Here is a 22430-nt window from a genome sequence, read left to right as displayed (position 1 = left end):
TTCATTATGATCATGGCTAATCGTCCTCAATCAGTATCCTGTTCCTGCCTTATCCCCATAACCCTTGATTCCATTGACATTAAGAGGTCTATCCATCTCTTTCTTGAAAGTGTCCAGAGACTTGTCCTCCACTGCCCTCTGGGGCAGAACATTCGACACACCCACCACTCTCTGGGTGAAGAAGTTTCTCCTCAACTCTGTTCTAAATGGCCTAACCCTTATTTTTAAACTGTGTCCTCTGGTTCGGGACTCACCCATCAGCGGAAACATGCTTCAGAGTGTCCAATCCTTTAATAATCTTATACTTCTCAATCAGATCCCCTCTCAGCCTTCTAAATCCAAGGATATACAAGCCCAGCCGCTCCAATCTTTCAACGTAAGATAGTCCCGCCATTCCGGGAATTGACCTCGTGAACCTACACTGCACTCCCTCAATAGCCAGAATGTCTTTCCTCAAATTTGGAGACCAGAACTGCACACAGTACTCGAGGTGTGGTCTCACCAGGGCCCTGTACAGCTGCAGAAGGACCTCTTTGCTCCTATAGTCAATCCCTCTTGTTATGAAGGCCAGCATGCTATTAGCCTTCTTCTCTACCTGCTGTACCTGCATGCTTGCCTTCATTGACTGGTGTACAAGAACACCTAGATCTCCTTGTACCGCCCCTTTACCTAACTTGACTCCATTTAGGTAGTAATCTGCCTTCCTGTTCTTGCCACCAAAGTGGATAACCACACATTTATCCACATTAAACTGCATCTGCCATGCATCTGTCCACTCACCTAGCCTGTCCAGGTCACCCTGTAATCTCCTAACATCCTCCTCACATTTCATCCTGCCACCCAGCTTTGTGTCATCAGCAAAATTGCTAATATTACTTTTAATACCATCATCTATGTCATTAATGTATATTGTAAAAAGCTGCGATCCCAGCACTGATCGCTGTGGTACCCCACTGGTCACTGCCTGCCATTCCGAAAGGGAGCTGTTTATCCCTACTCTTTGTTTCCTATCAGCCAACCAACTTTCAATCCAAGTCAGTATTTTGCCCCCAATACCATGCACCCTAATTTTGCTCACTAACCTCCTATGTCGGACTTTATCAAAAGCTTTCTGAAAGTCCAGGTACACTACATCCACTGGATCTCCCTTGTCCATCTTCAGAGTTACATCCTCAAAAAATTCCACAAGATTAGTCAAGCATGATTTCCCCTTCATAAATCCATGCTGACTCTGACCTATCCTGTTACTGCTATCCAGATGTGTCGTAATTTCATCCTTTATAATTGACTCCAGCATCTTTCCCACCACTGAGGTCAGACTAACTGGTCTATAATTCCCTGCTTTCTCTCTCCCTCCTTTCTTAAAAAGTGGGACAACATTAGCCACCCTCCAATCCGCAGGAACTGATCCTGAATCTATCAAACTCTGGAAAATAATCACCAACGCATCCACGATTTCTAGAGCCACCTTCTTCAGTACCCTGGGATGTAGACCATCAGGCCCCGGGGACTTATCAACCTTCAGACCTAACTGTCTCTCCAACACCATTTCCTGGCAAATCTAAATTCCCTTCAGTTCAGGTCCTTCAGCCACTGTTACCTCAGGGAGATTACTTGTGTCTTCCCCAGTGAACACAGATCTGAAGTACCAATTCAACTCCTCTGCCATTTCTTTGTTCCCCGTAATATATTCCCCTGTTTCTGTCTTCAAGGGCCCACTTTTAGTCTTCAGTATTTTTTAGCCTTTCACATACCTAAAAAAACTTTTACTATCCTCCTTTATATTATTGGCCAGTTTACCTTCGTATCTCATTTTTTTCTCTGCGTAGTTCCTTCTTAGTAATCCTCTGCTGTTAAAAGCTTCCCAGTCCTCCGTTTTCCCACTTATCTTTGCTATGTTATACTTTTTTCTCTTTTAACTTTATATGTTTCTTCACTTCCCTCATCAGCCACGGCGACCCTTGCCTCCTCCTAGGATCTTTCTTCCTTTTTGGAATGAACTGATCCTGCAATTCTGCATTATACACAGAAATATCCACCATTGTTCCTCCACGGTCATCCCTGCTAAGGTATTGCACCATTGAACTTTGGCCAGCTCCTCCCTCATAGCTCCATAGTTCCCTTATTCAACAGAAATATTGTCACTACCGATTCTACCCTCTCCCTCTCAAATTGCAGATTAAAGCTTATTGTGATCAAGGATAGTCAGCATGGTTTTGTGAAGGGCAGGTCGTGCCTCACAAACCTTATTGAGTTCTTCGAGAAGGTGACCAAAGAGGTGGATGAGGGTAAAGCAGTAGATGTGGTGCATATGGATTTTAGCAAGGCGTTCGAAAAGGTACCCCATGGTAGGCTACTGCAAAAATTACGGAGGTATGGCATTGAGGGTGCATTAGAGGTTTGGATTAGGAATTGGCTGGCTGGAAGGAGACAGAGGGTAGTAGTTGATGGTAAAGGTTCATCTTGGAGCGCAGTTACTAGCGGTGTTCCACAAGGATCTGTTTTGGGACCATTGCTGTTTGTCATTTTTATAAATGACCTGGAGGAGGGGCTTGAAGGCTGGGTGAGCAAGTTTGCGGATGATACGAAAGTCGGGGGAGTGGTGGACAGCGAAGAAGGATGTGGCAGGTTACAGCGGGATATAGATAAGTTGCAGAGCTGGGCAGAAAGGTGGCAAATGGAGTTCAATGTAGCTAAGTGTGAAGTCATTCACTTTGGTAGGAGTAACAAGAAGATGGATTACTGGGCTAATGGTAGACTACTTGGTAGTGTGGATGAGCAGAGGGATCTTGGTGTCCATGTACACAGATCTCTGAAAGTTGCCACCCAGGTAAATAGTGCTGTGAAGAAGGCATATGGCGTACTGGGCTTTATTGGTAGAGGAATTGAGTTCCGGAGTCCTGAGGTCATGTTGCAGTTGTATAAGACTCTGGTGCGGCCGCATCTGGAGTATTGTGTACAGTTCTGGTCACCATACTACAGGAAGGATGTGGAGGCACTGGAACGGGTGCAGAGGAGGTTTACCAGGATGTTGCCTGGTATGGTAGGAAGATCGTATGAGGAAAGGCTGAGGCACTTGGGGCTTTTCTCATTGGAGAAAAGAAGGTTTAGGGGTGATTTGATAGAGGTGTACAAGATGATTAGGGGGTTAGATAGGGTTGACAGTGAGAACCTTTTTCCGCGTATGGAGTCAGCTGTTACTAGGGGACACAGCTTTAAACTAAGGGGAGGTTGGTATAGGACAGATGTTAGGGGTAGATTCTTTACTCAGCGGGTTGTGAGTTCATGGAATGCCCTGCCAGTAGCAGTGGTGGACTCTCCCTCTTTATGGGCATTTAAACAGGCATTGGACAAGCATATGGAGGTTATTGGGCTAGTGTAGGTTAGGTAGGCTTCGGTCGGTGCAACATCGAGGGCCGAAGGGCCTGTACTGCACTGTATTTTTCTATGTTCTATGTTCTATGTATTATGGTCACTACCTCCTAATGGCTCCTTCACTTTGAGGTCCCGGTTCAAATCTGGTTCACTGCACAACACCAGACTAGAGCCTTTTCCCTGGTCGGCTCCAGCACAAGCTGTTCTAAGAATCCATCTCAGAGGCACTCCACAAACTCCCTTTCTTGAGGTCCAGTACCATCCTGATTCTCCCGGTCTACCTGCATGTTGAAATCCCCCATAACAACTGTAGTAATATCTTTGCAACAGGCCAATTTCAGCTCCTTATTCAACTTACACCCTAAATCCAGACTACTGTTTGGGGGCCTGTAGATAACTCCCATGAGGGTCTTTCTACCCTTAGAATTTCTCAGCTCGATCCATACTGACTCTACATCCCCTGATTTTAGGTCCTCCCGCACAAGGGACTGAATATCATTCCTTACCAACTGGGCCATCCCACCCCCTCTGCCCGTCAGTCTGTCCTTACGATAGCAAGTATAGCCTTGAATATTCATTTCCCAGGCCCTGTCCACTTGAAGCCATGTCTCCGTTATCCCCACAATATCATAACTGCCAATTTCTAAAAGAGCCTCAAGCTCATCCATCTTATTTCTAACGCTTCGTGCATTCATATATAATATTTTTTACTTGTTACTGCCCTCACCCTTCCCCTCAACTCCTTGAATTTCTTCAAATTTCCTTCAAATTTCACTTGAACTTACGGCATGATCCCTTTTTGAGCTTTCTGCTCCATTGATACCGTTGTCTTTCTTGAATCCTCTTGTTCTAACTTTCCTTGCAATTTCCTTCTTAAACCTCCAGTTTGTCCCCTCCCCGCCGTTATTTAGTTTAAACGTAACTGTGTTGCAGTAAAAAACCTGCCTGCCAGAATGCTGGTCCCCAACCTATTAAGGTGCAACCCATCTCTCCTCCTTGACCTATCACCTTCATCCCCGCCCCCGCTCACCCATTGTACTCTATGCTACTTTCTCCCCACCCCCACCCTCCTCTAGCTTATCTCTCAACACTTCAGACTCACTGCCTTTATTCCTGATGAAGGGCTTTTGCCCGAAACGTCGATTTCGAAGCTCCTTGGATGCTGCCTGAACTGCTGTGCTCTTCCAGCACCATTAATCCAGAATCTGGTTTCCAGCATCTGCAGTCATTGTTCTTACCTGGGTGGCTAATGTTGTCCCACTTTTTAAGAAAGGAGGGAGAGAGAAAGCAGGGAATTATCGACCAGTTAGTCTGACCTCAGTGGTGGGAAAGATGCTGGAGTCAATTATAAAGGATGAAATTACGACACATCTGGATAGTAGTAACAGGATAGGTCAGAGTCAGCATGGATTTATGAAGGGGAAATCATGCTTGACTAATCTTGTGGAATTTTTTGAGGATGTAACTCTGAAGATGGACAAGGGAGATCCAGTGGATGATAAAGTCCGACATAGGAGGTTAGTGAGCAAAATTAGGGCGCATGGTATTGGGGGCAAACTACTAACTTGGATTGAAAGTTGGTTGGCTGACAGGAAACAAAGAGTAGGGATAAACGGCTCCATTTCGGAATGGCAGGCGGTGACCAGTGGGGTACCACAAGGTTTGATGCTGGTACCGCAGCTTTTTACAATATATATCAATGATATAGATGATGGTATTAAAAGTAATATTAGCACATTTGCTGATGACACAAAGCTGGGTGGCAGGGTGAAATGTGAGGAGGTTGTTATGAGTGTACAGGGTGACGTGGATAGATGCATGACAGATGCAGTTTAATGTGGATAAATGTGTGGTTAGCCACTTTGGTGGCAAGAACAGGAAGGCAGATTACTACCTAAATGGAGTCAAGTTAGGTAAAGGGCGGTACAAGGAGATCTAGGTGTTCTTGTACATCAGTCAATGAAAGCAAGCATGCAGGTACAGCAGGCAGTGACGAAAGCTAATAGCATGCTGGCCTTCATAACAAGAGGGATTGACTATAGGAGCAAAGAGGTCCTTCTGCAGCTGTACAGGGTCCTGGTGAGACCGCACCGGGAATATTGTGCACAGTTTTGGTCTCCAAATTTGAGGAAGGACATTCTGGATATTGAGGGAGTGCAGTGTAGGTTCACGAGGTCAATTCCTGGAATGGTAGGACTATCATATTTTGAAAGATTGGAGCCACTGGGCTTGTAACACTTGAGTTTTGAAGGCTGAGAGGGGAAAAATTTGACATTCTGAAGGCAGGAAGCATGTTTCCGCTGATGGGCAAGTCCTGAACCAGAGGACACAGTTTAAAAGTAAGGGTTAGGCCACTTAGAACAGAGTTGAGGAGAAACTTCTTCACCCAGAGAGTGGTGGGTGTGTGGAATGTTCTGCCCCAGAAGGCAGTGGAGGACAAGTCTCTGGACACTTTCAAGAAAGAGATGGATAGACCTCTTAATGTCAATGGAATCAAGGGTTATGGGGATAAGGCAGGAACAGGATACTGATTGAGGATGATCAGCCATGATCATAATGAATGGTGGTGCAGGCTCGAAGGGCCAAATGGCCAACTCCTGTTCCTATTGTCTATTGTCTATTTGCCAGTTTCCCCATTTCCCCTCCGCCCACCTTATCCCAGTCCCAACCTCCCAACGTAGCGCCGCCCTCTTGAACTATCCTAACTGCCCATCTTCCTTCCTGCCTATCTACTCCAGCCTCCTCTCCGACCTATCACTTTCACCCCCATCTTCATCTACCTATCGCATTCCCAGCTACCTCTCTACCCCCCCCCCCCCCCGCCCCCCCCCCCCCCCCCCCCCCCCCCGCCCCACCACCCTCCTGTTTATCTCTCAGCCCCTTTGACCCACAAGCCTCATTCCTGATGAAGGGCTTTTGCTTGAAACATCGATTCTCCTGCTCCTCGGATGCTGCCTGACCTGCTGTGCTTTTCCAGCACCACACTGTTTGACAATGATCTCCAGCATCTGTAGTCCTCACTTTCTCCTTGGCACTCATATTTCCTGCAAACCTGCTGACTTCCACAGTTACCTGGGCTATCCATCCTCACACCCTGTTTCCAGTGAGGACTGCATTTCATTCTCCCAGTTCCTCTGTGTCTGTTGCAGCTGTTCTGGTGATGTTACCTCTGAATAGGATGGGATGGTTGAGTTAGCTCAGAAGGGTCTGAGGAAGGGTCACTTGATCTGAAACGTTAATTCTGATTTATCTCCATAGATACTGCCAGACCTGCTGAGTTTTTCCAGCAATTTCTGTTTTTGTTTTTGATTTACAGCATCTGCGGTACTTTTGGTTTTTATTGGGCGGCTTTCACCACAGCCAACCCCTTTTCATCTATTTATTGTCCCTATTAGCAACATACCATTATCTATCCTTTTGCCTGTATTTCTCTCTATTTCCAATTGTACTATCACTTCTTTAATAGCCCACACCGAGATGCAGCCAGACCTGCTGATTTTCTGCTGTACTTTATGCTTTCATTTCAGATTTCCAGTGTCGGCACCTTTTGGCTTTGTTGTCGTAGATTATCAGCCTTCAATCCCGTCATTTCCCAATAACCCTTGGTTTCCCCTGCAGATCAAAAACCTATCGATCTGTCTATCTTAGACTTAAATGTATATGAGGCTCAGCTCTCTACAGCAAGGAGTTCCAAAGACACACAACCTACTGAGAGAAGTTCCACCTCATCTTCGTCTGAAATTAGTGCCCCCTTATTCTGAGACTTTGCCCTCGGGTCCTAGACTCTCCCATGAGGGAAGACATCCTCTCAGTACTTACACTATCAAACCCCTTAAGAATCTGATATGTTTCACTGAGATCACCTTTCATCCTACCCTCCGGTGTGTAGACTCCCAGCCCTTTTAAGCTTGTCTCATAAAATAATTGCTCTTTACCAGGGATTGTTCTCGTGAATCTTCTCTGAGCTGAATCCAATGGAATAATATCTTTCCTTCAATAAGGAGACCAAAACCACACTCAGTCCTCCAGAGAGTCATCCTCATTTGTGAGGGTCCACCAGTAATGATCATGATAGTTGCAGGAAGACTTCCCTACTCTTATACTCCAACCCCCTTGAAATGTGGGCCAACATTTCATTAGCCCTTCCTGATTACCTGTATGATAGTTTTCAGTTTCTCCTATCCGAGTACCCCCAAGTTCCTTTGTGTTGCACCTTTCTGCAGGTTTTGTCTGTTTAAACAGTGTTCTGTCCTTTTGTTCTCCTTTCCAAAATGAGCAACTTCATACTTTCCCACATGATACTCTATTTGCCCACTTACTAAAACCTATCAGTATCTCTTAGTAAACTGTTTGTATCACTCTTGGAACCTGCCTTTCTGCCTGTCATCACATCTTTGGTTGCAGTCCATTCCCTTCCTTCCTTCAGCTCATTAAGGTGTATTGTAAGCAGTTGTGGTCCCAGCACTGATCCCTGTGGAACCCATTGGTTACAGGTCATTAACCTGAAAAAGAGCCCCTTAACCCCAGGCTGTTTTCTGCCTATTAGCCAATTCGTTATCTATGTCGAGAGTGTGGTGCTGGAAAAGCACAGCAGATCAGACAGCACCCGAGGAGCAGGAGAATCAACATTTCGGGCATAAGCCCTTCTTCAGAAAAGGTCTACCTATGCCAATATACTACCTCCAATGGTGTGCTCTTATGATTGAACCTTTTTTGAACACCTTCTGGAAGTTGAAATGCAGCCTTTGGTTCCTCACAAACCACTCTGGTTGAGACTTGTTGAAAACTCTAATCAATTATTCAGACACGATTTCACTTTCATGCAGCTTCGCTGACTCTACTTGATTAGATTATGGTTTCCAAATCTTCTGCTGTTACTTCCTTAATAATTGAATCCAATACTTTTCCAACATATAGATGTCAGGCTCATCGGTCTATAGTTACCCACTTTTTGCCCCTCTCCCTTTTTGAATAGGGGTGTTCACATTGGCAGTTTTGCAATCCTCTGGCACTTCTCCAGAATCCAGAGAGTTTTGGAAAATTACAACTAATTCATCCCCTACCTTTACAGCTACCTCTTTTCAGATCTGAGGATGCAAGCCATCAGGACTGGGGGACATACCTGCTTGTAGTCCATTGGTTTGTCTGAATATACTTCTCTAATGATAGTGCTTGTACTTAATTCCTCCTCCATGTTCTTTCGTCTTTGGGATAAATCACTTACCCTCCAGCTTAGCGAGCAAACCTACATCCAGAACCTCAACCTGAGCTACAAACCTTCTCAAAACTCAATAAATCACTTACTTTTGCCTTCTTATATTCATTTCCTTGAAAGTAATATTCTCCTTAGCTTCCTTGATTTATCCCTCTCTGTGAATCTTTCCTCCTTCCTGGGGTGTACTTTTTCTGAGAGTTGTGGATTATCTCATTAAAAGTCTGTCACTGCTTGCTTCCTGTCCTTGCCCAGTTCACCTTAACCAATTCTATTCTCATTTCATTGGGATTCTCTTTATTTAACTTCAATACAGCTGTTTCTAACCCACTCCCAAACTGAATATTAAGGTCAATCATATTCCGATCATTATTTCTACAGGGATCTTTTACTCGGAGGTCATTTTTTAAGCCTATCTCATTACCTGTTGCCAGATCAAAGGTAGTCTGCTGTCTGGTTGACCCCATGACATATTGCTCTAGGAAGTGATTTCTAATGCAGTTTGAGTTCACTGTTGTAACTACCCTTTCCAATTTGATTGACCCAACATCATGTTTAATTATTGCCCTGTGATGTTTGCGTGTTCCTGCTATTTGTTGACCGACAGTCTTTCCTGCAGAATTAGATTAGATTAGATTAGATTAGATTAGATTAGATTACTTACAATGTGGAAACAGGCCCTTCGGCCCAACAAGTCCACACCGCCCCGCCGAAGCGTAACCCACCCATACCCCTACATCTACATCTACATCTACCCCTTACCTAACACTACGGGCAATTTAGCATGGCCAATTCACCTGACCTGCACATCTTTGGACTGTGGGAGGAAACCGGAGCACCCGGAGGAAACCCACGCAGACACGGGGAGAACGTGCAAACTCCACACAGTCAGTCGCCTGAGGCGGGAATTGAACCCGGGTCTCCGGCGCTGCGAGGCAGCAGTGCTAACCACTGTGCCACCGTGCCGCCCAAACGACTGTTTGGGAGTTGTTACACTATTCCAATCAATGGCTGCTTTCCCTTGCTGTTTTTACCTCATCCCAGCCTTTATCACCTTTCACAACTGTCTTCATTTCATTTCTTATTAATGCTACCCAACCCCCTTTTCCTTTCCTCCTACCTTTCCAAAAGATCAAATATCCCTGAATAGTGGTCATGATGGGCCATTGTCTGTAAGGTATTATTTCTTGAATATGACTACGTCAGGCTGTTGGTGATCAGGTTGATCAGTGTATAAGACAGCTATCGCAATTGTGGCACTAGTCCCAAATGTTAATAAATAGAACTTAGTTGTGTCATTGGGGCTAAGTTTCTCTCAACCATTTCTTGTGCTTAGGTTGTTGCTGGATGGGTATAGGGGTCACTTTCTTTGTTCCGTTTTAGTGGTTTTATACAACTGTGTGGCTGGCTAGGCCATGTCAGTGGTCATTCGTAAGTCAACAAATATTGAGTCAAGTCACAGATCAGCCTCAATAGGCCCCAGGGAATGGCCTCAATAGCTCCTTATTGTTAGAATGTAATCTGCACCTTGTAGAGAAAGTCAATCTGCTCTTCCTTCACTAGGTCATATTCATATTACATCGAAGTGTCGATGGATGAACTAGATTGGATTCGGATCATCGATCATTCCAATTACCTGTGTCGCTCTTGGCAGAACTTATTCTTCACTCCCCGCGTCTGCAGGTGAGTGCAGCTAAAGATGCTTCTCCAGTTCAACCTACTCTCACTTGTCTCCAAACTGAGTCAGAAATTCTGCTTCAATGAGAAATGAATTCTCCTCAGCTTTATATTTATATAAAGAATATTTTCTCATGTCTGACAATCTGGTACTAGAGGTCATGGTTTAAAAATAAGGGGGTACCCATTTAAAACCATTAGAGAACATGTTATTTCCCTGAGTCATAGAGATGTCCAGCACGGAAACAGACCCTTCGGTCCAACCCGTCTATGCCGACCAGATCTCCCAACCCAATCTAGTCCCACCTGCCAGCACCCGGCCCATATCCCTCCTAACCCTTCCTATTCATACACCCATCCAAATGCCTCTTAAATGTTGCAATTGTACCAGCCTCCACCACATCCTCTGGCAGCTCATTCCATACACGTACCACCCTCTGTGTGAAAAAGTTGCCCCTTAGGTCTCTTTTATACCTTTCCCCTCTCACCCTAAACCTATGCCCTCTAGCTCTGGACTCCCCCACCCCAGGGAAAAGACTTTGTCTATTTACCCTGTTCATACCCCTCATGATTTTGTAAACCTCTCTGAGATCACCCCTCAGCCTCCGACGCTCCAGGGAAAACAGCCCCAGCCTGTTCAGCCTCTCCCTGTAGCTCACATCCTCCAACCTGGCAACATCCTTGTAAATCTTTTCTGAACCCTTTCAAGTTTCACAACATCTTTCCGATAGGAAGGAGACCAGAATTGCACGCAATATTCCAACAGTGGCCTAACCAATATCCTGTACAGCTGCAACATGACCTCCCAACTCCTGTACTCAATACTCTGACCAATAAAGGAAAGCATACCAAACACCTTCTTCACTATCCTATCTACCTGTGACTCCACTTTCAAGTGAGGGTTGAGAATCTTTGGCATTCCCTTACTCAAGGGGGAGTCGATACAGAACCTTTACAAATTTTTAAGGCGGGGTAGATAAGATTCTTGATTAATAAGGAAATGGAAGATTATTGTTAAAATGCAGGAATGTAGAGATGAGATTAAAATCAGATGATTTATGGTCTTATTGAATGGTGGAACAGAGTGGAAGACCCAATTGGCCTGCACTTGGTCCTTGTTTACATGATGTCTCTTTATTCTCCTGTGGGAGGGAGGGGCAGGTGAACAGGGAGAAGCTGTTTCAGCTCATAAAGGTAATAAGAATATGAAGTTATAGAGTCATAGAGCTGTACAGCCTGGAAACAACTCTTCGGTCTAATGTGTCCATACCGACCAGTTATCCTAAATTAATCTACTCCCATTTGCCAGCACTTGGCCCATATCCCTCTAAACCCTTCCTGTTCATATACCCATCCAGATCTCTTCTAAATCTTGTAATTGCACCAGTCTCCACCGTCTCTGGCAGCTCACTCCAAACACACACCCTTGTGTGAAAACGTTGCCTCTTATGTCTCTTTTAAATCTTTCCCCTCTCACCTTAAACCTGTGCCCTTTAGTTTTGGACTCCCCTACTCAGGGGAAAAGACATTGGCTATTCAACCTATCCATACCCCTCATGATTTTATAAACCTCTAAGGTTATTCCTTATGGAAGCCTTTGACACGCCGGGAAAACAGCCCCAGCCTGTTCAGTCTCTCCCTGTAGCTCAGATCCTCCAACCCTGGCAACATCCTTGTAAATCTTTTCTGAACCCTTTCAACTTTCACAACATCTTTTCTAAAGTGGAGAGTCCAGAACTGAATGCAGTATTCCAAAAATGGCCGAACCAAAGTCCTATTCAGATGCAAGATGACCTCCCAACTCCTAAACGCAAAGCTCTGACCAATAAAGGCAAGCATACCAAATGCCCTCATAACCACCCCATGAAGCTGCAACTCCATTTTAAAGAAATTGTTAACTTGCATCCCGAGGTCTCTTTGTTAGGCAACAGTACCCAGGACCTTACCATTAAGTATATAAGTCTTGCCCTGATTTGCCTTTCCAAAGTGCAGCACTCTACATTTATCTAAATTAAACTCCATCTGCCACTCCTCTGCCCATCTGGTCAAATCCTATTGTTCTCTGAGGTAATCTTCGCTTTCCACTACACCTCCAATTTTAGTGTCATCTACAAACTTCCTCACTATACTTCATATGTTCGCATTCAAATCATTTATATAAATGACAAAAAGCAGCACCAATTCTTGTGACATCCTGCTGGTCACAGGCCTCCAGTCTAAATACCAACCCAGCAGCAGCCTCTGTCTTCTACCTTCAAGCCAATTTTGAATCCAAAAGGTTAGCTCTCCCTGTATTCCATGTGAACTAACCTTGCTAGCCAGCCTATCATGCAGAGCCTTCTTGAACACCTTTAGTGAAGTCAGTGAAAACAATGTCAACCCCTCTGCCTTCATCAATCTTCTTTGTCACCTTTTCAAAGAATTCAAACAAGTTTGCACCATTAGGAGAGGGAAAGGGAGTAGGCAGACCGTGCAGGGAATCCCTGTAGCCGTTCCCTTCAATAACAAGTATACTGTTTTGGGTACTGTTGGCAGGAGCGACCTACCAGGAAAGCCACAGCAGTTTTCAGACACTGAGTCTGGCTCTGTGGCTCAAAAAGGAAGGGGGGAGAATAGGAGAGCAATAGTGATAGGAGATTCAATGGTGAGAGGAGCAGACAGGAGATTCTCTGGTCTCCCAGATGGTATGTTACCTCCCAGGTGCAAGGATCAGGGAATTCTCCGATCGAGTCTACAGGATACAAGGCCAGTAGTGGGAGACTGTGTATTGAGTCGGAAGAGATAGGAGAGGTCTTGAATGAGTACTTTTCTTCAGTATTTACAAATGAGAGGGACCGTACTGTTGAAGAGGAGAGTGTGAAACGGACTGGTAAGCTAGAGGAAATACTTGTTAGGAAGGAAGATGTGTTGGGCATTTTGAAAAACTAGAGGATAGACAAGTCCCCCAGGCCTGACGGGATATATCCTAGGATTATGTGGGAAGCAAGAGAGGAAATTGCAGAGCCGTTGGCAATGATCTTTTCGTCTTCACTGTCAATGGGGGTGGTACCAGGGGACTGGAGAGTAGCGAATGTTGTGCCCCTGTTCAAAAAAGGGAATAGAGATAACCCCGGGAATTACAGGCCAGTTAGTCTTACTTCAGTGGTAGGCAAAGTAATGCAAAGGGTACTGAGGGATAGGATTTACGAGTATCTGGAAAGACACTGCTTGATTAGGGACAGCCAGCACGGATTTGTGAGGGGTAGGTCTTGCCTTACAAGTCTTATTGAATTCTTTGAGGAGGTGACCAAGCATGTGGATGAGGGTAGGGCAGTGGATGTAGTGTACATGGATTTTAGTAAGGCATTTGATAAGGTTCCCCAAGATAGGCTTATGTGGAAAGTCAGGAGGCATGGGATAGAGGGAAATTTGACCAGTTGGATAGAGAACTGGCTAACCGGCCGAAGGCAGAGAGTGGTGGTAGATGGTAAATATTCAGCATGGAGCCCAGTTACAAGTGGAGTTCCGCAGGGATTAGTTCTGGGTCCTCTGCTGTTTGTAATTTTTCTTAATGACTTGGAAAAGGGAGTCGAAGGGTGGGTCAGTAAATTTGCAGACGATAGGAAGATAGGTGGAGTTGTGGATAGTGAGGAGGGCTGTTGTCGGCTGCAGAGGGACTTAGATATGATGCAGAGCTGGGCTGAGGAGTGGCAGATGGAGTTCAACCCTGTCAAGTGTGAGGTTGTCCATTTTGGAAGGACAAATAAGAATGCGGAATACAGGGTTAACGGTAGGGTTCTTAGTAAGGTGGAGGAGCAGAGGGATCTTGGGGTCTATGTTCATAGCTCTTTGAAAGTTGCCATTCAGGTGGATAGAGCTTGTAAGAAGGCCTATGGTGTATTAGTGTTCATTAGCAGAGGGATTGAATTCAAGAGTCGTGAAGTGATGTTGCAGCTGTACAGGACCTTGGTAAGGCCATATTTGGAATACTGTGTGCAGCTCTGGTCGCCTCACTTCAGGAAAGATGTGGAAGCTTTGGAGAGGGTGCAGAGGAGATTTACCAGGATGTTGCCTGGAATGGAGAATAGGTCGTACGAGGATAGGTAGAGAGTGCTAGGCCTTTTCTCATTGGAACAGCGAAGGATGAGGGGTGACTTGATAGAGGTTTATAAGATGATCAGGGGAATAGATAGAGTAGACAGTCAGAGACTTTTTCCCTGAGTACAACAGAGTGTTACAAGGGGACATACATTTAAGGTGAAGGGTGGAAGGTATAGGGGAGATGTCAGGGGTAGGTTCTTTACCCAGAGTGTGGTGGGGGCATGGAATGCGCTGCCTGTGGGAGTGGCAGAGCCAGAATCATTGGTGACCTTTAAGTGGCAATTGGATAGGTACATGGATAGGTGCTTAAGCTAAGACAAATGTTCGGCACAACATCGTGGGCCGAAGGGCCTGTTCTGCGCTGTATTGTTCTATGTTCTATGTTCTATTCTTAAGAGGGAGGGACAGCAGCCACAAGTTGTGATACACATTGGTACCAATGATACAGGTAGGGAAAGGTAGGAAAAGGGATGAGGACTTGAAAAGAGAATATAGGGACTTTGGTTGGAAGCTAGAAGACAGGACGAGCAGAGTAATAAGCTCAGGACTGCTACCGCTGCTACAGGCTAGTGAGACAGGGAATAGAGAGCGAGTGCAGACAAACATGTGGCTGCAGAGCTGGGGTTGGAGGGAGGGCTTCAGCTCTGTGCATCATTGGGATCATTCATAAAGTCAGGAAGTATGGGATACAGGGAGATTTGGCTATCTGGATTCAGAATTGGCTGGCTGACAGAAGGCAGAGTGGTTGTTAATGGAAAGTATTCTGCCTGGAGGTCATTGTTGAGTGGGGTCGCAGGGCTGTGTTCTTGGGGCCTCTGCTCTTTGTAGTTTTTATAAATGACTTGGATGAGGAGGTTGAGGGGTGGGTTAGTAAATTTGCAGATGACACAAAGGTTGGAGGTGCCGTTGATAGTATCGAGGGCTATTGCAGGCTGCAGCACGACATAGACAAGATGCAGAGCTGGGCTGAGAAATGGCAGATGGAGTTCAACCTGGATAAATGCAAAGTGATGCATTTTGGAAGGTCGAACTCGAATGCTGAATATAGGATTAAAGACAAGGTTCTTGGCAGTGTGGAGGAACAGAGGGATCTGGGTGTGCAAGTACATAGAGCCCTCAAAGTTGCCACCCAAGTGGATAGGGTTGTTAAGAAAGCATATGGTGTTTTGGCTTTCATTAACAGGGGGATTGAATTTAAGAGCCACGATGTTTTTCAACAGCTCTACAAGTCCCTGGTGAGACCACACTTGGAATATTGTGTTCAGTTCTGGTCGCCCTACTATAGGAAAGATACAGAGGCTTTGGAGAGCGTGCAAAGAAGGTTTACCAGGATGCTGCCTGGACTGGAGGGCTTGCCTTATGAAGAAAGGTTGACTTAGCTTGGACTTTTCTCTCTGGAGAGAAGGAGGAAGAGAGGAGACCTGATCAAGGTGTACAAGATAATGAGAGGGATGGATAGAGTTAATAGCCAGAGACTTTTCCCCATGGGGCAGGATTGACTGGTACGAGGGGTCATAGTTTTAAGATATTAAGAGAATGGTGCAGAGGGGACATCAGAGGAAGGTTCTTTATGCAGAGAGTTGTGAAGGCATGGAATGCGTTGCCAGTGGTGGTGGTGGAAGCAGAGTCATTGGGGACATTTAAGTGACTGCTGGACATACACATGGATAGCAGTGAATTGAGGGATGTGTTGGTTAAATTATTATATTTTACATTAGCAGTAAACCTCAGCACAACATCGTGGGCCCAAGGGCCTGTTCTGTGCTGTACTTTTCTATGTTCTATGTTCTGGGGAAGGTGGGACCTGTACAAGAAGGACATGATTCACCTGAACTGGAGGGTCACCGATATCCTGGGTGGAGGTTTGCTAGCGCTGTTCAGGAGGCTTTAAATTAGATTGGCAGTGGGGTAAGAACTGGAGTTACAGATCAGATGTTGGAGTAAGTAGTGAAAAGGCACATACAGCTTGCAGACAGTCTGTGAGGAGGGACAGGCAGTTAATTGGACAAAGGTGCAGTCAGTATAATGGGTTGAAGTATGTCTATTTTAACGCAATAAGTGTCAGGAATAAGAGTGACAAACTTAGAGCATGGATTAATACTTGGAACTATGATGTTGTGGCCATTACAGGAAACTTGGATATCACAGAGTCAGGAATAGTTGTTGGATGTTCCAGGGTTAGGTGTTTCAAAAGGAATAGAGGGGAAGGTAAAAGAGGTGGGGGAGTGGCATTGCTAACCAGAGATAGTATCACAGCTGCAGAAAGGGAGGTCATCGCGGAGGGCTTGTCTACAGAGTCAGTATGGGTAGAAGGCAGAAACAGGAAAGGAGCAGTTACTTTATTGGGAGTTTTCTATAGACCGCCCAGTAACAACAGAGACATGGAGGAGCAGATTGGGCAGCAGATTTTGGAAAGGTGCAGAAGTAACAGGGTTGTTGTCGTAAGTGACTTTAACTTCCCTAATATTGACTGAAACCTCCTTAGTTCAAATAGTTTGGATGGAGCAGATTTTGTCAGGTATGATCAGGAAGAGTCCCTGATTCAAATGTAGATAGGCCACTTGGGGGGAGGCCGTATTGGATTTGGTGCTAGGAAATGAACTGTGCCAGGTATCAGATCTCTCGGTGGGAGAGCATTTTGGTGACAGTGACCACAACTGTCTGATGTTTACTCTATTCATGGAGAAGGATAGGAGCAGATGGTATGGGAAAGCATTTACTGGGGGAGGGGGTATTCCAATACTATTCGGCAGGAACTGGGGCACCTACATTGGGAACAGATATTTTCAAGGAAATGCACGATAGAAATATGGGGGTTGTTTAGGAAGCATTTGCTGATAGAGTTGGATAGGTTTGTCCCACTGAGGCAAGGAAGGGATGGTAGGGTGAAGGAACCTTGGGTGACAAGGGATGTGGAACATCTAGTCAAGAGGAAGAAGGAAGCTTACTTCAGGTTGAGGAGGCAAAGATCAGATAGAGCTTTGAGGGTTACGAGGTAGCCAGGAAGGAACTGAGGAATGAACTTAGGAAAACTGGAAGGGGGCATGAAATAGCTTTAGCAGGTAAGATTAAGGAAAACCTTAAGGCAGTCGGAAGAGGTGGCGGGCTGTCCTTAATGAATACTTTGCTTCAGTATTCAGTACTGGAGAGGGACCTTGATGTTTTTTAGGACAGCGTGGAACGGATTGATCTACTCACAGAAGGAAGATGTGCTGAAAATTCTGCAAAACATAAGGATAGATAAATCCCCTGGGCCAGATGGGATTTACCTGAGGTTACCACAGGAAATGAGGGAAGGGATTGCTGTGCTTTTGGCAATTACCTTTGCATCCTCACTGTCCACTGGAGTAGTTCCAGATGAATGGAGGGCATCAAATATTATTCCCTTGTTCAACAAGTGTATTCGGCATAATCTTGGGAATTGCAGACCTGTCAGTCTTATGTCTGTGGTGGGAAAGTTATTGGAGAGGATTTTGAGAGACAGAACTTATGATTACTTGTAAAACCATAGCTTGATTAGAGATAGTCAGCATGGCTTTGTGAGGGGCTGATCATGCCTCACAAACTTTATTGAATTCTTTGAGGATATGACAAAACACATTGAAGGTAGAGCAGTGGATCTGGTGTACATAGATTTCAGGTAGGCGAAAGTGAGGACTGCAGATGCTGGCAATTAGAGTTGAGATCAGAGTAGTGATGGGCTCCTGCCCGAAACATTGATCTTCCTGCTCCTTGGATGCTGCCTGACCTGCTGTACTTTTCCAGCATCATTCTAATCTTGTATGTAGATTTCAGCAAGGCGTTTGACAATGTTCCCCATGGTATGCTCATTTAGAAAGAAAGGAGGCATGGGATACATGGGAATTTGGCTGACTGGACACAGTATTGGCTGGCCCATAGAAGACAGAGGGTGATAGTGGATGGAAAGTATTCAGCCTGGAGCTCAGTGACCAGTGGTGTTCTACAGGGATCAGTTTGGGACCTCTGCTCTTTGTGATGTTTATAAATGACTTGGATGAGGAAGTGGAAGGGTAGTTTTCTATGTTTGCTGATGTCACCAAGGTTGGTGGAGTGGTGGATAATGTGGAGAGCTGTTGTAGGTTGCATTGGGACATTGACAGGATGCAGAACTGGGCTGAGAAGTGGCAGATGGTGTTCAATCTGGAAAAGTGTGAAGTGATTCATTTTGGAAGGTCGAATTTGAATGGGGAATGCAGGTTTAAAGGCAGGATTCTTGGCAGTGTGGCGGAACAGAGGGATCTTGGGGTCCATGTCCAAAGATCGCTCAAAGTTGCAATCCAAGTTGGTAGAGTTGTCAAGAATCTGTATGATGTGTTGGCTTTCATTAGCGGGGGATTGAGTTTAAGAGCCGCGAGGTTATACTGCAGCTCTATAGAGCCCTGGTTAGACCACACTTGGAATACTGTGTTCAGTTCTGGTCACCTCATTATTGGAAGGATGTGGAAGCTTTAGAGAGGGTGCAGAGGAGACTTACCAGGATGCTGCCTGGACTGGTGTGTATATCTTATGAAGGAAGGTTGAGGGAGCTTGGACTTTTCTCATTGGAGTGAAGAAGGAGAGGTGCCTTGATAGAGGTGTAATGAGAGATGTAATGTCCACGTGACAGTGAGGCAAAGAATAGGGAGAGAGTGCAGTTGAACACGTGGCTGCAAGGATGGTGTAGGAGGGAGGGCTTCAGATATTTGGACAATTGGACTGCATTCTGGGGAAGGTGGGACCTGTATAAACAGGACGGGTTGCACCTGAACCAGAAGGGCACCAATATCCTGGGGGGTAGGTTTGCTAGCACTCTTCGGGGGGGTTTAAACTAATTTGGCAGGGGGATGGGATCCGGACTTGTAGTCCAGCAAGTAAGCTAGCTGTGTGTCAGGATGTCCAAGACTGTAGGGAGGCTGTGGAGAAGGTAGCACTGACAGGGACTACTTGCGGACACAGAGATGGGCTCAAGTGCGTATACTTCAATGCAAGGAGTATCAGAAATAAGGTGGGTGAACTTAAGGCGTGGATCGGTACCTGGGACTACGATGTTGTGGCCATCACGGAAACATGGATAGATGAGGGACAGGAATGGCTGTTGGAGGTTCCTGGGTACAGATGTTTCAGTAAGATTAGGGAGGGTGGTAAAAAAGGAGGGGGGGTGGCATTGCTAATTAGAAATGGTATAACGGCTGCAGAAAGGAAGTTTGAGGGGGATCTGCCTCTGGAGGTAGTATGGGCTGAAGTCAGAAATAGGAAAGGTGCAGTCACCTTGTTGGGTGTTTATTATAGGCCCCCCAATAGCAGCAGAGATGTGGAGAAACAGATTGGGAAACAGATTTTGGAAAGGTGCAGAAGCCACAGGGTCGTAGTCATGGGCGACTTCAACTTCCCAAATATTGATTGGAAGCTCTTTAGATCAAGTAGATTGGATGGGGCGGTGTTTGTGCAGTGTGTCCAGGAAGCTTTTCTAACGCAGTATGTAGATTGTCCAACCAGAGGGGAGGCCATATTGGATTTGGTACTCGGTAACGAACCGGGACAAGTGGTGGGCTTGTTAGTGGGTGAACATTTTGGTGATGGTGACCACAATTCTGTGACTTTCACCTTGGTTATGGAGAGAGATAGGTGCGCACAACAAGGAAGTTTTTACAATTGGGGGAAGGGAAATTACGATGCTGTAAGACAGGATTTGAGGAGCATACGTTGGGAGCATAGGCTGTCAGGGAAGGATGTGGTAGAAATGTGGAACTTTTTCAAGGAGCAGATACGACGTGTCCTTGATATGTATGTACCTATCAGGCAGGAAAGAAATGGTCGTGTGAGGGAGCCTTGGTTGACGAGGGAGGTTGAATGTCTAGTAAAGAGGAAGAAGGAGGCTTACATAAGGTTGAGGAAACAAGGTTCAGACAGAGCAGTGGAGGGATACAGGATAGCCAGAAGGGACCTGAAGAAAGGGATTAGGAGAGCTAAGAGAGGGCATGAAAAATCCCTGGCGGATAGGATCAAGGATAACCCCAAGGCATTCTATGCGTATGTGAGAAACCTGAGAATGACGAGAACGAGGGTAGGTCCGATCAAGGACAGTGGTGGGAGACTGTGTATTGAGTCGGAAGAGATAGGAGAGGTCTGGAACAAGTACTTCTCTTCAGTATTTACAAATGAGAGGGACCGTATTGTTGAAGAGGAGAGTGTGAAATGGACTGATAAGCTAGAAGAGATACCTGTTAGGAAGGAAGATGTGTTGGACATTTTGAACAACTTGAGGATAGACAAGTCCCCCAGGCCTGACGGGATATATCCTAGGATTATGTGGGAAGCAAGAGAGGAAATTGCAGTACCGTTGGCAATGATCTTCTCGTCTTCACTGGCAACTGGGGTGGTACCAGGGGACTGGAGAGTGGTGAATGTTGTGCCCCTGTTCAAAAAAGGGAATAGGGATAACCCCGGGAATTACAGGCCAGTTAGTCTTACTTCTGTGGTAGGCAAAGTAATGGAAAGGGTACTGAGGGATAGGATTTACGAGTATCTGGAAAGACACTGCTTGATTAGGGACAGCCAGCACGGATTTGTGAAGGGTAGGTCTTGCCTTACAAGTCTTATTGAATTCTTTGAGGAGGTGACCAAGCATGTGGATGAGGGTAGAGCAGTGGATGTAGTGTACATGGATTTTAGTGAGGCATTTGATAAGGTTCCCCATGGTAGGCTTATGCGGAAAGTCAGGAGGCATGGGATAGAGGGAAATTTGGCCAATTGGATAGAAAACTGGCTAACCGGTCGAAGTCAGAGAGCGGTGGTAGATGGTAAATATTCAGCATGGAGTCCAGTTACAAGTGGAGTTCCGCAGGGATCAGTTCTGGGTCCTCTGCTGTTTGTAATTTTTATTAATGACTTAGATGAGGGAGTCGAAGGGTGGGTCAGTAAATTTGCAGATGATACAAAGATAGGTGGAGTTGTGGACAGTGAGGAGGGCTGTTGTCGGCTGCAGAGGGACTTAGATATGATGCAGAGCTGGGCTGAGGAGTGGCAGATGGAGTTCAACCCTGCCAAGTGTGAGGTTGTCCATTTTGGAAGAACAAATAAGAATGCGGAATACAGGGTTAATGGTAGGGTTCTTGGTCAGGTGGAGGAACAGAGGGATCTTGGGGTCTATGTACATAGATCTTTGAAGGTTGCCACTCAGGTGGATAGAGTTTGTAAGAAGGCCTATGGTGTATTATCGTTCATTAGCAGAGGGATTGAATTCAAGAGTCGTGAGGTGATGTTGCAGCTGTACAGGACTTTGGTTAGGCCACATTTGGAGTACTGTGTGCAGTTCTGGTCGCCTCACTTTAGGAAAGATGTGGAAGCTTTGGAGAGGGTGCAGAGAAGATTTACCAGGATGTTGCCTGGAATGGAGAGTAGGTCGTACGAGGATAGGTTGAGAGTTCTCGGCCTTTTCTCGTTGGAACGGCGAAGGATGAGGGGTGACTTGATAGAGGTTTATAAGATGATCCGTGGCTTAGATGAACCATATATCTCAGCAAGATAGATTAAAGTGACGTACAAAACCAAGGATGATGTTTTCACACACCAAGTAGTTTGTTACAGAATGCACTGCTTGGAAAAGTGGTGGAGGTGGTTCAATCGAGGCACTTAAGACCACACCAGATAATTATTTGGATAGAAATTAGAGTCATAGAGTCATAGTGTGCAGAAAAATGGGGAAAAGGTAGGAGATTGGCCCTAGAAAATAGAACCGTTGTAGGCATGACAGGCCGAATGGCCTCCTGCACCATAACAATTCTGTAATTCTGGGATTCAGCTTTCACATACAGGGTTGGCACTATTTTCCCAGTCCTAATTGGCCAGCCGTAATCCTTATCTGAAGAATTATTGTTGGGAACATAAACCTGACGGCAAAGTGCAAATTCAGCACAGTCAGCGAGCAGCTGATCTTCCCAAATGAATTATAATAGCACAAGGGTCACATTGGACTCCAAGTATTAACTCTGTTTCTCACTCCACTGATGCAGCCTGAAGCTGGGATCCTCCAGTATTTTCTGCTTTTATTATAATGGTACACCTGCTTTAGTTTGAACCTACTCAG

The 22430-nt window shown here is 45.5% G+C and overlaps 1 protein-coding gene across 1 annotated transcript in view; it reads left to right on the top strand.

Moving 5' to 3' along the window:
- Nucleotides 1-22430, top strand: part of btbd9 (BTB (POZ) domain containing 9) — a 195129-nt gene that overhangs the window by 67686 nt on the left and 105013 nt on the right. Inside the window, exon 6 of the mRNA XM_072550147.1 lies at nt 10151-10270. Within this exon, the coding sequence (XP_072406248.1) occupies nt 10151-10270 (120 nt within the window). The remainder of the gene's footprint in view (nt 1-10150; nt 10271-22430) is intronic.

This window comes from Chiloscyllium punctatum, chromosome 3 (genome assembly GCF_047496795.1).
Source record: "Chiloscyllium punctatum isolate Juve2018m chromosome 3, sChiPun1.3, whole genome shotgun sequence".
Classification (NCBI taxonomy): domain Eukaryota; kingdom Metazoa; phylum Chordata; class Chondrichthyes; order Orectolobiformes; family Hemiscylliidae; genus Chiloscyllium; species Chiloscyllium punctatum.
This window is presented reverse-complemented; position numbering and strand designations above follow the sequence as displayed.